At 41.2% G+C, this 19,116-nt stretch overlaps 1 protein-coding gene across 1 annotated transcript in view; it reads right to left on the minus strand.

The window, feature by feature from the left end:
• Smurf2 (SMAD specific E3 ubiquitin protein ligase 2) overlaps positions 1-18,607 on the minus strand; it is a 110,907-nt gene extending 92,300 nt beyond the window's left edge. The window contains exon 1 of the mRNA XM_006970491.4: positions 18,058-18,607. Within this exon, the coding sequence (XP_006970553.1) occupies positions 18,058-18,109 (52 nt within the window). The 5' untranslated portion in view covers positions 18,110-18,607. The remainder of the gene's footprint in view (positions 1-18,057) is intronic.
• Positions 18,608-19,116: the final 509 nt, after the last annotated feature.

The following is a 19,116-nucleotide window of genomic DNA, read 5'->3' on the forward strand; positions in this document are numbered from 1 at the left end:
CTCAAAAAAAAATAAAATAAAATAAAATAAAAAATAAAAGAATACAGCTTCCATCTGAACAAGTTCTGTATCTATGGACTCAACCAAGGAATAGAAATTACTCAAGGAGAAAAAAATGAATTTGTACTGAACATATAGACTTTTTACCCTTCATTATCAATGAACTATTCTACTATTTAATTCATTTATATCAAGCAATCAACTATTCAAGCAATCAAATATTTAACTATTTAATTCATTTACCTAGTATCATGTACTATGTATGAATGGTTTATGATATGAGAGAATATATGTAGGTTGTATGTAAATATTACATAATATAAAATTTTATATAAAGGGCTTGAGCACCCATGGATTATATATGTGAAGGTTCCTGCAACCAGTTTCCCACAGACAGTAAGAGACAACTATTCATCTGAATGAAATCAAACTCAGATTTGGGGAGGGGGGTGGCCTGGTTGGTTGTGAGTTTTTGTTTATTTATTTGTTTTTAGACAAGGTCTCATCCTAACCTGGCCTCAAGCTCACTATACAGCTGAATATGATTCTAATCTCCTGATGCTCCTATATCTACCTTACAAGCACTAGGATTTACAAGCAAGTACCATCATGTCCAGCTCTCAATAAAAAACACTGAATTACCTTTATACAATTGGTACAAATCACATAAAATAAATCCCTGTTCCCAAAGTTTCAGCCCAAGAGAAACAAAAATAACATTTAAGTATAAGTTATCCAAAGGGCAGGTCATAAAAACAAACTTTCATCTCCAAAATTAAAGCTTATGCATTTGTAGTATTATCCAATCTAAATTAATAAGGCTCTGGTGCTAAAATCTAGTCAATAACAAATGGTAAGACTGCAAGATCCTGAAAGTAAATATATTACTAAGACAGAAAGAGTTTACAATTTAGAAAAAATAATCAACCCAATAGATAAAGCAACCCCAAACTGTTCCTGGCACTCATTTTCAGCAAATCCAAAAACAGTATGTATATGTAAGAGAGTGAGGCTTAACTTTTTTTTCCCAGGCAGGCAGACAGCTCAGTGGGTAAAGGTACCTTGCAGCTAAGGTTGATAACCTGAGTTTGATCCTGAGACCCACGTGGGCCCAGGAAGGAGAACCAATGCCCCTAAGTCAGCCTGACTTCCACAAAATGGCTCTCATGCATTCACATGCACTAACAAATGTAAAATAATTTTAAAATATTTTTCTCTAAGGTTGGGGTTTAACTCATTGGTACAGTGCTAGCCTAGTAGGCAAAAGGCCCTAGGTTCAATCCAATACTGCAACAAAATAAAATAAAAATTCATTTTTTAATAAGGTCGATGTAGTCCTGGCTGTTGTGGAGCTCACTGTGTAGACCAGGCTGGCTGGCCTTGAACTCAGAGAGATCCTCCTGCCTCTGCCTCCCAGGATTTAAAGGCATGAACCAGCACACCAGCCTGAAAGATCACATTTTTTAAAAATAGTTTCTTTCTGTGATCTATAAAACTGTCAAACACTAAATAATTTATACTGATCATTGCTGAATATTTGCATAAATATTTGCATAATGCATTTTCACAAGTTTAGGTCTTGGTCATTTATAAACAGTTCTACTGTAGACCCTCTACCAAGAAAAAAGCACCCAAGGCTGCACAGACTCTAGCTTCCTCCTCTAGGTCAGTCTGCTCTCTATCACACTATCCTAGGACTCTGCTCTGCCTCTCTCTGCTTCTCCCTCTGCATGTGGAATTACAACCACCCTTCCACTCTTCTTTCAGTATTGGGATCTCACATTGGGCATATCCTTTCAGTAGCAGGGGTAGAAATAATTTTTTTGAGACCTGACAGTTCCAAAATGCCCTTATCGAGCCTTCTCATTTGACCGTGGGCATCACTGGGTTTTGAGCTGCAAACCATCTTCCTGCAGAACTCTGAAGGCACCCTCTTCCCCTCTTCTTGGGTACTGCTGTCAGAAGTTTTAATCCTTCTAACTCTATGGAAACGTGCATGAATGGGAAGGCCCTTCCTCCCCAGCTTGGCAACTGATGGCTTTCTTTACAGTGTATGGCAAGGCGTGCGACACAGCCATTTCATTGGGAGACTCCATAATTCACCAGCATTTCCTCTGGGACTGTCCAATTTTGACAGAAAAGTCTTGTTCATAAAGCATAAAACATGTAATTAGCTGCTATTGTTCTGGAAGCTGAACAGTGGTGAGGGGCTAGAGATTTACCATTTAAGCTGTAGTTGGGGCTCTCACTTTCAGACAAGCATTTCTCTTCTTCTCCCACAGTGCAATCAATGTATTCCTGAGTCTGGAGCCAGCTAGGTTAACTTTCCCCACGAAATAAGACTTAAATTTTGTGCAGGGTGAGAGAATAATCACCTGCCTGACCTAGAGGAAGTGGAGAACCTTGACAAAACTTCCTCTCACCACCACCCTCAGAGATAGGCTGCTGCCTCTGCCTCCTCTATCTAGAGACCCACAACATGAACTGGCTGGATTCTGCACCAACTTGTTATTTTCTTTTGCACCATCTACAATCTGAAGAAAGCATGGATTTCAGATTTCAATTAATACTATATTAATATTGATTCACCAATTTTAACAAATACATAATACTGTAGTAAAATAGTTGACAAATAGGAAAAAGTGAGTTTAGGAAATATAGGGACTCTATTAGTGTCATAATTTTCCTGTTAGTTTAAAACTATTCACAATTTAATGTTCATTTTTAATTAATGAATGAATTAATTAACTATGTGTGTCTTGCCCAAATGTACATGCAGTGCCTACAGAGGTTAGAAGAGGGCATCAAATCCCTGGGACTCAAGTTATAAATGGTGTGAGCTGCCATGTGGGTCCTAGGAATTGAATCCAGGTGCTCTGGAGGAGCAGCCAGTGCTCTTAACCGCTGAGCCATCTCTCCAGCCCATACACTTCATTTTTAAGATAATAAAAAGAAATAGCAGAAATCATTCAAAATTACTTTTTTCCCCCCTAACTTATGAAGCTGCTCTGTAGGAATGTTTTGTGGCATGGGCTGAAGAAAAACAATGCACTCTAGGGAAGCACTAACATTTTTTGATTCCTTTATTATTATTTTACATGTATGAGTGTTTCTGCATGCATGCATGCATGTCTGTGAACCATATGTGTGCCTGGTGCCCACAGATACCCAGAACCATTACACACGGTTGTGAGTAACTGTACAGGTGCTGGAAATAAAGACCAGGTCCTCTGGAAGAGCAGCCACTGCTCTTATCCCCTGAGCCACCTCTCCAGTCCCATTCTTTGATTCTTTTTGTTTGTTTGTTTTTCAAGACATGGTTTCTCTGTGTAGACCAGGCTGGCCTTGAACTCAATAGATCACCTGCCTCTGCCTCCCAAGTGCTGGGATCAAAGGCGTGTGCCACCACCACCTGGCTCCATTCTTGGATTATTAACTCTGAAGTATAAGATTTTTCAATATAAAAATCAACAGAGAACTAAAGAAATTCACACTACAAAAGTTGTTCCATTTAGTGTCTGTTTTCTTTCTTGCCAATCTGTTTCTTTTTCCATTGTGTATCTTTTTGGTCATTTACCAAATAACCTTGGACTTTTATAGCCACTAAATTATCATAATTCTTGAGACTGCTGACATTAGGGGATCTAGTAAAACGCCTGAACACTTCAGAGGTAGAACACAGACAATAAAGCTGGAAAATAAACCAGGCATGCTGACCCACACCTTAATCTCAGCATTCTGGAGGCAGAAGCAGTTGGATCTGAGTTCAAGGTGTGTTTGGTCTACAGAGCAAGCTTCAGGATAGCAAAGGCTACACAGAGAAACCCTGTCATGAAAAAATGGGGAAAAGGGGTGGGGGTGGGGGCTGGAAAATGGAATCTGTTAGATTAGTATACCAAAAAAAAATACATAGGAGCTGAAGAGATGACTCAGTGGTTAAGAGCACTAGTTGTAGAGCACACAGGTTCAATTCCCAGCAATACATGGTGACTCCAGGGAATCCAATATCCTCTTCTAACTTCCATGATTATACATGTGGTACACATACATACATGCTGGCAAAACACACACATAAAAATAAATATTTAAAGATAAATACAGTACCACCTAAAACCCCAAAAAGTAGTAGCAGCTCCTGCCACTACCACCACATACAAAAAAAAAAAAAAAACATTTTTAATAATTTATTTTTATTTACTGTTCAATGGTGTTTTGCCTGCAGGTCTGACTGTGTGAGGGCGTCAGATCCCCTGGAACTGGAGTTACAGACAGGTGTAAGCTGTCATGTGGGTGCTGGGAATTGAACCCAGGTCCTCTAGAAGGGCAGTCAGTGCTTTTAACAGCTGAGCCATCTCTCCAGCCCACAACTGTTAAAATGACTGCAAATTCACTTTCTTCTATCCAAAGACAAGGAAGTCTACATCCCCTTCTCCCCTACAAATTTAGAAAAGCTTGTAACTCACTTGCTTATGACCAATAGATTACAGCAAGGCCCTTTCAGGCTGGATTAAAAGAGAAATGCAACTTTCACCTTGCTCCCTGGACAATTCCTTACAGATGCCTCCAAGCCTCCTTGTTAGCAATGGAACTGCCCTGAAGCTACCTGGCAGTATGAACTGTCTGCAAAGAGAGACCATATGGAAGCTTGGACATGACCTGCAGAGAAAAAAATGCCTGGGCAGCCCTCAGTTATTCCAGTTCCAGCTGCCATCTGAATAAACACATGACAAACACCGAGCCAAAATTGCCCAATGGATCCTCTTCCCAAGTTCCTGACCCACAACAGTCATGAGATAATAAAATTATTGGGGGGAGTTTGAGAGCTACCTTTTATAAAAAAAAAAAAAAAAAAAAAAAAAAAAATACTTAAAAACCTTTTATACAGCAAATATAATTTTTTCAAATACTTTGTTTTGCTTCATATCACATAAATCACTTACGGCTTTTGTTTTCTTTCTTTTGTTCCAAATAATTGAGGGAAGAAGAATTTGTTTGGCTAGCAACAGGGTGATTTTTCCACATAGAAATTAGTTGTTATACATTGTCAAGAGATTTAAAAAAATCTGTTAGGGACTAAGACTAAAGAGATGGCTCAGAGGTTGTCTGTACTGCTCTTGCAAAGGACCAGCACCCCATGGCAAGCGACTCACAACAACCTGTAGCTCTAGAGAGATGCAATGCCTCTGGCCACACCCTGACATGCACATACGCGCACACAGACACATAATTTAAAGTGATTTTTTTAATCAAAAAAGTTATGTATTGGTGAAGAGGAAAAATTAGAACAAAGTATAATGACTCACTTGTGGAAATGCCATAATGAAACCAATTACTTAATATGCTACCTTAAAAATTAATTTACAAACAACTTATTTTTAGAAGATATTGAATTTATTTGAAACAATCTGTCCAACAAGCAGGTACTGGATACGAAGCTCAGGTATTGTATGAAATCAAGACATTTAATTATGTCAAGATGAACTAGCAGATGCACTGATCTGTGCTGCTCTCAATAATGGTCATCTCATTTTACCTCTTTGTTTTGTTTTTCAAGACAGGGTTTCTCTGTATAACTGCTCGGGCTGTCCTGGAACTCACTCTGTAGACCAGACTGGCCTCAAACTCACAGAAACTGCCTGCCTCTGCCTCCTGAGTACTGGGATTAAAAAGTCTTGTGCCATACCACCCGGCTCATTTTACCTTTTAATTACAAGCTTAATTTTTAAAAAGTGTAGAGTCTTTTGAAACAAACCCTATGTTAAAAGGGGGGGGGGGGTAAAATACAGTTTGGTGCATCCACACAGTTGGCCTACAGCCTCTACAGACTGTTTCTTTGCACCATGATTCTCCTAAAGAGGAATGGGGATGAATATTCTCACCCTGGCCACTGAACAGCTAGCTAGTCCAGAACCTTGTATTATAATCTTTCTAAGCATGGTTATCTATTATACCCTTAATTTAATCCTTGGGCCTTTAAAAAAAATCAAAACAAGCCTGCCATTTATTATAGGAGCATCAACTACCAAGCAGAGCAAATTATTAAATTTACTCTCTTTTGAACTAAGATAACATTGTATTACTCCTGAAAATAATAGGCTTTGTTTTGTTTTTGGTTTTTTGAGATAAGGTTTCTCTGTGTAAGCTCTGGCTCTCCTGGAACTCACTCTGTAGACCAGGCTGGTCTCGAACTAAGAGATCTGCCTGCCTCTGCCTCCTGGGTGCTGGGATTAAAGGCGTTCACCACCACACCCAGCCTTGTTGTTTTTGTTTGTTTGCTACTTTGTCTGCAAATCTAGCTGGTCCCCAAGCTTCCAAGAGATTCTCCAGTCTGCCTTCTATTTCCTATAGCAGTGCCGGGATTGCAGATACGTCACCTCTTTACAGGGACTCCAAGGGATTGTGCTGCTTGTGCTTTCCCCCAGTCCTTTTCCTGTCCCCTGTCCCCATCTTTTGTCTCACTTGTTGCCTAGGCTGGTTCTGTGTGCAAGATCCTACAGCCTCAGCACCCCAAGTACCCAGGATTACAAGTGTATGTCCAAGTACTGGCTCAGACTTAAGATTTCTTTATTTTTATGTGTTATCAGAGTTTTGCCTGCATGTATGTGTGTGCACCACATGCATGTCTGGTACTCTTGAGGTCAGAAGAGGGTGTTAGATTCCCTGGAACTGGAGTTACAGATGGTTCTGCCATGTGGGTGCTGAGAACCGAACCCAAGTCCTCTGGCAAAGTAGCCAGTGCTCTTGACCCTGGGGGTTAGACCTTTAAGTATGTTTGTCATACATCCTTTTTAAAAACTTTTACTCATTCGCCGGGCGGTGGTGGCGCACGCCTTTAATCCCAGCACTCGGGAGGCAGAGCCAGGCGGATCTCTGTGAGTTCAAGGCCAGCCTGGGCTAACAAGTGAGTTCCAAGAAAGGCGCAAAGCTACACAGAGAAACCCTGTCTCGAAAAACCAAAAAAAAAAAAAAAAAAAAAAACTTTTACTCATTCAGTTAACAAAACTCTGAAATACATATTATCTTCCTACTACTGACAAACTGTGCATGTACTCCACAAATTGGTTTTCAGTGAATATCAGCTAGACATTTATTTCTCTATGGAGGAAAATTTATACAGTGGTAACAGAGCTGGATCAGTGAGACAGATCAGCAGGTAAAGGCTCTTGCCACTAAGCCTAAGGACCTAAATTCAATCCCCAAGACTCAAATGATGAGAGGAGAGAACTGACTCCTGAGAGTCATACTCTGACCTACACACATGCACAAAGTAATAAAGATGTTAGGAGTCCTATCAATCAAGTCAAAAATTAACAAAAGAACTCTTCAGTCCTATACTTTCATAGCTTAATGATATCAAAATTACTGAGATATTAGTTAATTCAATAATGACATCATAGAAAGAAATCTTCTATGTTTCCAGTGAGGTCTTAAAGAACATTTGCACCTTTTTCAATTCCACCCATCTTTAATTCACAAATATATATTACTGATGTACCACATAGCAATCGTTAGCTATGGTATTCTGAATGTTTCAAATGCCTCATGACTTTTTTCAGAAATTTAAAATACTTTTTCATCCTCTCACAAAATGATCGATTTAACTAATCCATTTTTTTCTTTAGAAAATTTCTTTCTGTAAAAAAGTTATCAGTCTGACCCTATAATGTCACACAAAAATACAAGTAGAATTAACTAATGTTAGCAGTGCTAATTTAATAAAGTTTTGTCTCTGTTCTATAACATGCAACATTTAATTTATATTCATAAACTAATTTATGTGTAGAGTTTCACTGAAAGCTGGAGTTGCCTTGCTCAGTGTCTAACCCTTCAATCCATTTATTCCAAGGACACTCATTTTGACTTTGATTTACAGGCCTTAGACTTGACAGCTACCTACCTGTACAGAAAGAGCTCCATCTACTGGTAGAAGAAAACCTACTTCTATTCATCTGCTAAATGAACACAGCAAGAAAATATAAAATGACTCCTAATGACATATTGCTATCCACATACATCAGTGCATCACTGAACCTTACTCAGAGAAGCAGCTTCTGCAGTAGATGACAATGAACACAGAGACCCACAACTGGGCAATGTGCAGAGTTGAGGAGATGGAAAGATTGTGAGACCCAGAGGTGGTGAATGACTCCAGGCAAACAGCTGATGCATGGATGAACCCACAGAGACTGTGGCAGCATGCAGACATATGAAGACAAAAATCTAAGCACAGAGAAGAGGAAAGGACACAAAGTTTTTGGTCAGGGTGCCCAGGAAGCTACTTTCAGTTGATATCTGCTGGGAGAGAGAAGTCAATTTTCTCCAATGGAGTTCATGCATACTAGGTACATCAACCAGGGCAGGCCTCCTGCTCAGAAATGGCTGGCCCACACAAAAGACTCCATGTTTTTTGTGCACTTTTGTTTTGTCTTTTGAGTTTTTTTGCTTGTTTGTTTGCTTTTGAGAGAAAAAAGAACATAAAGATGGGTGGGTAAGGAAGTGAAGAGATCTGGGAGGAGCTGGGGAGGGGGAAAATGATTAAAATATATTGTATGGGAAAAATTTAAAGCCAATAAATACAAAAAAATTGATCTTTTTAAAAAAATAATCTTAAGAGGATGAACACACTTGAATATGACAATACTGTTTCAGTTTTGTTTTTTAAAACCCAGTCTCTCCCTATAACCCAGGCTGGCTGGAACTCACTATGTAGGCTGGCCTCAAACTCATGATCCTCCTGTCTCAACCTCACAAATGCTGAGATACAGGTATGTATCACCATACTAAGCTCTGGCACTATTTTTATGGAAATACCATAAGAAAATAATTTTAAAGTTCATAATTATGGACTTGGTAGGTGCTTCCTTAGCATTCATGATGGCCTAGGTCCAATTCCCAGCACTACAGGCATGATGACACATACCTATAATCCTAGCACTCAGGAAAGCAGGAAGAACAGAAGTTCAAGATCATTCTCAACTACATAGAGAATTCAAGTCCAACCTGAGTAATATGACTCTCAAAACCAACCAAACCAAAAGAAAAAAAAGAAAGAAAAGAAAAAAATCAAAGTTATCTATACCAACATGCTTACAGCAATTATTTGTGGTAATAAAAATTGGAAATAAATGTTCAAGTAACAAAAAGAAACCTGAAAATGGACACTATCAAATTCCCTTAACTGGTTCTCCTAAAACCAGTCTTACTAGGTTCAATTAGAGTCTAACTTCTATATTACTGCTAGGCTTTTTTTTTTTTGGGGGGGGGGGTTTCGAGACAGGGTTTCTCTGTGTAGCTCTGCGCCTTTCCTGGAACTCGCTTTGGAGACCAGGCTGGCCTTGAACTCACAAAGATCCGCCTGCCTCTGCCTCCCGAGTGCTGGGATTAAAGGCCGCCGCCGCCGCCGCCACCACCACCGCCCGGCTATGCTAGGCTATTTTTAATAGCAAATGTAATAAAGCTTCAAATATTTCAGTGGCTCCCATCACCTTAAAATAATATCAAACTTTTTGGCAAACATATCAAGGTCCTAAATGTAGTCCCTGTCTATTGCCCACTCATACCCAATGCAACAGTCATAACAAATACTTGTGGGACTATAGAACTATACATATCGGTTTCAGGCATCCGTTCAGTAAAGTGTCCAAAGCTCCTAATTTGTGCTGACACACGGATCTTGTCTTCATGGGATTTACACACAGAAACAAGTCCCCATAGATGAGTTAGATCCTATACCAGACTAGAGAAAGGGTCTCTCTAGTCATAGAGAAAAGACCAATTCAAGTGAGGGAAAGTTCTAAGGATAACAATAATCTTTGACTGAGCCTTTAAAAAAAAAAAAAAAAAAAAAAAAAAAAACCCTAGAATTACAAAGCCCAAGAATAACTCCTAATGATTATTTTTCCACACAACACATAACAAGTTTTTAACCCTTTCTTTAGATAGGTAACTTGAGTTCTGAAATGTCTTAACTTCCTACTTCATATAGCTGTTGTACAAACAAAAAGTGACAACAGATAAAAACTTGACAGTGTCTATTTTTTTAATTGATCTGCGTGTTTGTGTGTGTTCATGCCCATGCCAGGTCATGAGTGTGAACTCAGAGGATTACTTTCTAGGGGCAGTTCCCTACTTCTATCATGTGAGTCTCAGTGACTGAACTCAGGTCATCAGGCTTGGTGGCAACCTGTACTTGCTGAGCCGTCTCCTTAGCTCCAGTGTCCAGTATTTAATACATGTCAATTATACAAAACATACAATGATGCTGATTTATAGTAAGGATTAGTGTCACACACCTGTAATCCAGAACAGAAGAGGTAAAAGCAAGAGGATCACTCCAAGTTCAAGGCCAGTATGATCTCCAGAGTAAGACTCTTCTGTCCCACAACAAAACAAAATAAAATAAAACAAAACAAAAAATGCTGATTAAGGGGCTGGAGAGATGGCTCAGCTGTTAAGAGCACTTGTTGATCTTGCAAAGGGCCCAGAATTGGTTTCAAACACCAACAAGGTTACTCACAATGATCTATAACCCCAGTTCCAGGAATGTGATATTCTCTTCTGACCTCAGAGGGCACCATAAACACACATACATACAGGCAAAATCCCCACACACAAAATAAATATTTTAAAATGCTGATTATAACAGTATATTTCAAAGGTTCAGCTTTAAAAAAAAAAAATAAGGTCTCAATGTATATTCCTGGCTGGACTGAAACTCACTATATAGACCAGGTACACCTCAAACTCACGAAGACCCACCTGTCTGTGCCTCCCAAGTGCTTTGATTAAAGGGATTCACCACCACATCTATTGGTTTTACCTTTCTTAAATATGAAAATAACAGTGAACAAAAATGAGGGCCAATGAAAAAAACACAATAACAAAGTGAAACAATATATCATAATTTATCCAGGGACACAGTTCTCTCTACAGACCATGTAATTCTTATCCTACACATTACAATAATACAGTAACTGACATTCAAAATTATAATGAATCATAAATAGAACTTTACATTCTGTTAAATATGATCTATTTTTAAAGAGTAAGACATATTAGGGCCTGACATATAGCTGAATGATAGTGCTTGCTTGGCACGTACAAGGCCCTAGGTTCGGGCCGCACAAAATTAATTAATTAATTAGTTAAAATGAAAATTTTGTGTGCCTTAAGTTTGACCCTTTGCTTTACCTTGAAAACTAAATTATTTCAGGAATGGTGGCATACACCTGTGATCCCAAAACTTGGGAAATGGAGGCAGAAAGACCAGAATTTCAAGGTCATCCTCATCTACACAATGAGCTTGAAGTCAGTAAACTACCTAATCTGTCTAAAAAGAAAAATATGACCCAAGTGTGGTAGAGCTGTTACACAGAGAAAGCCTGTCTCAAAAGACAAGACAAGACAAGACAAGACAAGACAGACAGACAGACAGACAGAAAGAAAGAAAGAAAGAAAAAGAAAAATATGAAAGAAAATTGAATTATATGCTAAATGTGCTAAGTTACATGCTAAACAATAAAATGTTAGCATGTTGTCTTAGTCAGGATTACTATTGCTATGAAAAAAACACCATGATCAAAAACAAGCTGGGGGTTGGGGATTTAGCAAGTGGTAAGGCCCTGGGTTCGATCTTCAAAAAAAAAAAAAAAAAGCAAGCTGGGAGGAAAGGATTTATTTGGCTTACATTTCCACACCATCATAGTCCACCATCGAAGGAAATCAGGACAGGAACTCAAACAGGGCTAAAACCTGGAGGCAGGAGCTGTTGCAGAGACTATGGAGAAGTGCTGCTTATTGGCTTGCTTAGCCTGCTTTCTTATAGAACCCAGGACCACCAACCAGCCCAAGGGTGGCACTACTAACAATAGGCAGGGCCCGCCCACATCAATCACTAATTAAGAAAATACCCTACAGGCTTACCCACAGCCAGATCTTATTGAAACATTTTCTCAATTGAGGCTACCTCCTCTCTGATAACTCTAGCTTGTGTGAAATTGACATCAACTAGGCAGCACACCTGTTATTATAAAAATAGATAAATCATCGAATTGAAGACCCTGACATTAATCCATGCACATATGAACAACTAGTTTTTGACAAAGGAGCCAAAACTATACAATGGAAAAAAGAAAGTATCTTCAACAAATGGTGCTGGCATAACTGGATGTCAATATGTAAAAGATTACAAATAGATCCCTATCTGTCACCATGCACAAAACTCAAGTCCAAGTGGATCAAAGACCTGAACATAAATCCAGTTACACTAAACTTAACAGAAAAGAAAGTAGGAAGCACTCTTGAACGCATTGGCACCGGAGACCATTTCCTAAATAAAACACCAACAGCACAGACCCTGAGCACAACAATTAATAAATGGGACCTCTCGAAATTGAGAAGCTTTTGCAGGGCAAAAGACACAGTCAATAAGACAAAAAGACAGTCAACAGACTGGGAAAAGATCTTCACCAACCCCACATCTGTCAGAGGATTGATCTCCACAGTATATAAAGAACTCAAGAAACTAGACATCAAAATACTGAACAGTCCAATTAAAAAATGGGCTAAAGAGCTAAACAGAGAATTCACAAAACAAGAATCACAAATGGCTGAAAGACATTTAAAGAAATGTTCAACATCCTTAATCATCAGAGAAATGCAAATCAAAACAACTCTGAGATACCACCTTACACCTGTCAGAATGGCTACGATCAAAAACACCAATGACAGTCAATGTTGGAGAGGATGTGAAGCAAAGGGAACACTCCTCCACTGTTGGTGGGAATGTAAACTTGTACAACCACTGTGGAAATCAGTATGGCGGTTTCTCAGAAAATTAGGAATCGAACTACCTCAAGACCCAGCCATCCCACTCTTGGGCATATACCCAAGGAATGCTGATTCATACCATAAGATACATGCTCAGCTATGTTCATAGCAGCACTATTTGTAATAGCCAGAACCTGGAAACAACCTAGATGCCCATCAACGGAAGAATGGATGAAAAAAATGTGGTACATATACACAATGGAGTACTACTCAGCAGAGAAAAACAATGAAAGCATGAAATTTGCAGGCAAATGGATGGAACTAGAAAAAATCATCCTGAGTGAGGTAACCCAAACCCAGAAAGACAGTCATGGTATGTATTCACTCAATAAATGGATTCTAGATATAAAATAAAGAACAATCAGACCACAACCCATAGAACCATGGAGGCTATATATATAGCATGGAGGTCCCTAGGACGACTGTGGCTTATAATAAATTTTGGTTTTACTCAAATATTGAAAAAAAAATAGCCAAATGAATGGAAACACATGAACTATGAACCAAAGGCTGAGGGGCCCCCAGCTGGATCAGGCCCTCTGAATAGGTGAGACAGTTGATTGGCTTGATCAGTTTGGGAGGCAACTAGGCAGTGGGACCAAGTCCTGTGCTCATTGCATGAGTTGGCTGTTTGAAACCTGGAGCTTATGCAGGGACACTTGGCTCAGTCTGGGAGGAAGGGACTGGACCTGCCTGTACTGAGTCTACCAGGTTGATCGCAGTCCTGGGGGGGGGGGGGGATTTGCCCTGGAGGAGGTGGGAATGGGGGGTGGGCTGGGGGTAAGGGGAGGGTGTGGGAGGGGGGAGAATAGGGGAACCCGTGGCTGATATGTAGAACTGAATGGTATTGTAAAATAAAATAAAATAAATAAATAAAAAAATAGATAAATCAACATGAAAAAGGCCGAAGCCATGATTAAAACACACATACTTCAAGAAAACCAAACTACTGCCTGTCTGAAGAAAATTAGTGTACAAGAGAGCACTTAACAGAAAAGAAGCAATGAATAGAAAATCTCTTAATAATAATTTAAAAAATTATCTTAAAAAATAAAATAAACTTATTTCATTGCTATGTCATAACCATAAAGAAAAGAAAGGAAGCTATGACATTTTGGTTTCCTCTTCAGAAACCAATAAAATGAATTAGCTACATTCAAATAGCAATAGCCCTTAGGAAGTCATTATGGTACACAGGCACATTCACGCTTAGAAACCTAAAAGTTGCAATGAAGTTCAAATTTTTAAAGTCTTGAATTAAATAAAATATGCAGTGAAATAATATTAAGATACAAATATATTTAAAGTGAGATTTTAGAATTAATTTTCCTTACATATAGGTCAACTTAACATCTTTACTGCCAAGGATTTTTAAAATTAATAAGAAACAGCATACAAAAACACTGCACTTACAAAAAGGTCTAAAATAAAGGTTCTGGATAAGTAATCTGCTATTACTCCATACCTAAGAATTTAAAATATTAGAAACTACACTAAACTGCTTTTTCCAGCCTTTGATTTTCAAAAACAATAAGAGTATAAAAATTATCCCATTTTTTTCACTATAACCAAATATATAGACTATTTTCAACCCAAACCATTTCTTTTTTCTTTTTCTTTTCTTTTTTCGAGACAGGTTTTCTCTGTGTAGCCCTGGCTGTCCTGGAACTCTCTCTGTAGACCAGGCTGGCCTCACACTCAGAGATTGGCCTGCCTCTGCCTCCCGAGTGAGCCACTACGGCAAGACTGGCCAAACCATTTCTTACTGCTGTGAGGAATGCCGGTATTAGATACGTGTCACGCTACAAATTATACAATATATAATCAATCCATTCTCCACTCTACATATACAAACTGAAATTGATAGTGTTTGAGATAGCCCATTTTAATGATCAAATGCTAATATGTTATAAAAACTAAAAGTAACTTGATAGAACATTCCATATATTCACCAATGGCCTACAGAATCTCAAATTTGAGATTAAATTAATCCCACTTCTTAGCATCAACAATATCACAGTTAACTAGTGGATGGATTTTAGGAATAGTTTGTGGAAAATATCTATTGTGGGCAGAGATTTCATGGGGTGGGGGTGGGAGGCTGAGAGACAGGCAGAGACCGACTATGAAGAAAGAAATGTTAACACCTTTCAGCAATGGGCAATTCTCCATTAAGGATATAATTAACTACAGTTCATAAAGTACCTTGGAATCAAAGATACTCCATAAATGTAAATTTTTAAATGGCTTTAACTTAGAGCAAAGAACAGTAATCTTAAAACATCTTACAGCCCAAGTGTATTATAAACCAAATAAAAGTTCACTGTGGGATTTTTTTTTTTACGTGAGTTTTTTTCCTCTATTAGGGAACCCAGTCTTAAATGAACTGTTAAACACTTAATCTAAAGGTATGCCAAACATTTCTTAAGGTCTTAACAAAGCATCAACCTTTTTTTTAAACAAAAAGAGGCCTAGGTTAAATATTTTATTTGGCTTCTCAAGATGGACTGAGAAGTTGGGCACCAGCTCCAGACCAATTCCTGGACGCACATCAAACACAGCCCTGTCATTTATCCAGTCAGTCAAAACAATCTTTTCCATCTAACCCTTTTATGTTTGTGTCCTAAAAAGCTGCTAATTGAATCCAGCTCTTGAGATCTATTTGTTAAAATCTATAGTATTTAATTTGTAAATGATGAACAAAAATGAAAAAATATAAGTTAATGTTCCTTGCAAAACAGAGGAGATTCCACCATATGTAATCAAACAGAGAACAATGTTTTTAATATTTGTCAGACTTTGAGAAAACTATTCACAGGCAAATTCCCAATGGCTTTAAGAAACAGAGTAGTTCAACTGTTCAAACTGTTTTTACAATCAAGAGGAGAGGACAGAGTATTTAAAATTCTTCAGAAAAAACTAAGTATACAAAAAATCACTCTATAAATTTAGTCTAATGTATCCATCCTCTTGCTCAAAAACTAAGTGTGATCTTTTTCCTCTCACTGGAGGTTTCCGTAGAACGGAGGTTATCACATTAGCCTAGCAAACTTCACTTGTGAATTTTTGTAACATATCATATGCAGCAAAGAAATGATGAATAAATAAAAGACCTACTGAATCACACCAACCCTCAGACACTGGGATGGCTGAAGAGGTGAAGGTGCTTTCTCTCAAGCCTGAAGGCCTGAGTTTGATCGGCAGAATTCATGAGGTGGGAGAGAAGTCCCACAAATTGTCCTGTGACCTCCGCATATGGAATAAAAACCTCAAAACTCATTTTATCCAAAGAAAATCAAAATCCCTCTTTTCTCTCCCATGTATATATCCCAGAAGGAAACAATAACAGCCTATTTCCGATGGGTTTTGCACTCCCATACTCACAGTTTCTGTCTGTAATTACTGACACAGGCCTGCCTAAAAAGAACAGCAACAGCCGGGCGGTGGTGGCGCACGCCTTTAATCCCAGCACTCGGGAGGCAGAACCAGGCGGATCTCTGTGAGTTCGAGGCCAGCCTGGGCTACCAAGAGAGTCCCAGGAAAGGCGCAAAGCTACACAGAGAAACCCTGTCTCGAAAAACCAAAAAAAAAAAAAAAAAAAAAAAAGAACAGCAACAGATAAACTAGAGCAACCAAGATCCTTTATAACTGTGTTCCACTGACTCTCCCCCAGACAAAGACAAAAAAGATGAAAAGAAAAGCATCCCCCAATATAGCTTTTCCATTAAGAAACAGTTAATAATGCCTTGTTGTTTTCCCTAGGGGAAAAAAAAAACACTTTCAGGTCAGTAATATGCATATATTTTTAATTACTGGGGGTAGGGGTGGTACTGTACATGAGTAAAGGGGCCTGTAAGAGGCCAGATACTTCAGATTCCCTAGAGCTAGAGATGCAGGTAGTAGTGAGCCAAGGTGGGGGTACTGGGAATAGAATTCAGGTCCTCTTCAAGAACAGTACACTCTCAACCTCTGAACCATCTCTCCAGCCTCAAAAATAAAGTACTTTTAAGCTGTAGCCAACAGACCTTCAAGCTAAATTCTCAAACACCAAATACACTGCAAGTTATCTAGAAAGTACCGCCAATGGACTGGCATCTAACACACCAGCATTCAACTACAAAATTCGTCCACGTAAATTTCAAAGTTTAGTGTGGGCAAATGTAATTACTTTATTCTACACTGGCACAAATGCATACGAATCCCCTACAAAATGCTATCTTTCTCATCACACATCTGAATAGAAATGTGGACAATTTACTTCCAATAATGACGAGGCTAGCATAGGGACAGTAGTTTCAATTACACTCTTAACTAAATACAATTTTCCCTTAAAATGAGGGAGATGTAATCACGGAAGAATATCAGAAGTGGCACGGTAAGCAAATTATACCTGTAATATGTTAACAACTCGATGCACCTGGGAACATAAACAGTTTTGTCTTCTCTTTAACAAATCCCTCTGAGCATTCTTTTCCATTTAGAAAATGGTGAGGAGTGTGGAGAGAACCGGAGAAAGTTCGCTTGAAAGTTTGTACGAGTCCAGACTTAGAAATACATCCAAAGCAAGTGTTCTTAAAACCAGGTCTGGAGCTAAGACGTGAGCCACCAGTTCTGCGGCCTACAAGGGACAACCCCAAACACGCTACCCTACAATCAAACAACTTCCAAAACACAGAGTGTACAATGAGCCGGGAGTCGTGGGATCAGGCAGACACACCGGAAAAGCCAACCACGGTCTCAGTCCCTCCCAGAGACCTGCGTTTAAGGTGTGTGGCACTGGCCACAGAGGTTGGCAGCTGGAGAGTCAAGGTTTCACACCCGGGCATGGGTGGGTGTCCAAGTTAACAACCGGGGAACACACACGCACACACGCGCACACACACACTCACTCTCCCGTTAAGCACCTCACTCCATATTTAAGGAGTGTTTACTGCTTGCAATCAGCAACCGGATTCGGTAATCCCCTTCACGACCCCACCTGGGCAGTACAGCCCAGAGGCTGCTCCGTGACCCGAGGAAACCAGACTTCGGGACCTCAAATCCACCCTCCCCAGGAGCCCCACGGGCCACCCTCGGCGTTCTGAAGCATTTCCCAACCCCAGTTAAGTGGTTCTCCAATGACTCCCTGAACTAGGCCTTCCCACGCCCGCATTCCCTTCCAACGCACCACTGACCGCGACCCCGGCCCTCCGCCCGGCCGCAGGCGCCGCAGCCGCCCGCCCTGCTCACCTGTCAGGCGCAGCTTGACGGGCCCGTTCCTCCGGCCTCCGGGGTTAGACATGTCCCCGGCGGCGGGGGAGGAGGAGGCGGAGGAGGCGGCGGCGGCGAGCGGACGGGCTGGGCTGGGACGACGGCGAGGCGCGGAGGAGTCACCACAGCGGCCGGGGCCGGGGCCCGAACAGCCCGCGCCGCGGCCGCCAGGGCCGGAGGGTCCCGGATGTGCCGAGCGCCGTCGCCATGAGCCGCGGAGGGAGCGGGACGCAGAGCTCCCCCCTCCTCCCACTTCTGCTTCCTCGGCCCGGGCCGCACAACAAAGCGGCAGTCGCGGCCGGCCGCGCCGCCGCCTCCGCCCCGCGCCCCCGCCGCCTTCCCTCCTCGCGGCCCGCCTCGGCTTCTCCTTCTCGGTGCCGCAAGGCCCGGGAGCCGACGGCGCGAAGTCTGCTGAGGCGGGCGGGTGATCGGCCGCTTCCTCCTCCACCCGCCCTCTTGTCTGAGGGAACCGGGTCCTGGGGCCGTCGCCGCCGCTGCCGCCGCCGCCACTCGTCGGCTCCTGGGGGCGGGGAGGAGACGGGGGCGGGGCCGGCGGCGGGGCGGGGCGGCGGGGGCGGGGCCATGGCGGCGGGGGCGGGGTTGTGGGCGAGGTCTCCTGCGTCTGGGGCTCCGGAGGAAAGCCGGACTGGGCACCGGCCGCAGAAAACGCGTGCGCCGCGGCCCAGACCCAGCTCCGAACTCCACCGCCCGGCGGCGCCGGCTCGGTGGCACCAGAAGGGGCCTGCTGACCAGCTCACTAAAAGAGAGCCTGTGTCCCTACAGGGCAGACTGCCCATGTTAGACGCCCACTGCGCGCCCTGAGAGGCTGGCGAGAGTAAAGTAGACCCGAGATAGAAGAATTGATTCGACCAGACGCTATCCCCACCCCGAACGTTCCAGCAAATTCCCAGGAGTGCTTAGCTCTTAGTATTGTAATTGCCACCTCCACAGACTCACCTGATGGACCAGATCTGGTTACCTACCTGCTCCGGCTTTTCTTTTTCCAGCAGCAGGACAAGCATAGGGAGATGATACAAA

The sequence above is a fragment of the Peromyscus maniculatus genome, chromosome 8 (genome assembly GCF_049852395.1).
Source record: "Peromyscus maniculatus bairdii isolate BWxNUB_F1_BW_parent chromosome 8, HU_Pman_BW_mat_3.1, whole genome shotgun sequence".
Classification (NCBI taxonomy): domain Eukaryota; kingdom Metazoa; phylum Chordata; class Mammalia; order Rodentia; family Cricetidae; genus Peromyscus; species Peromyscus maniculatus.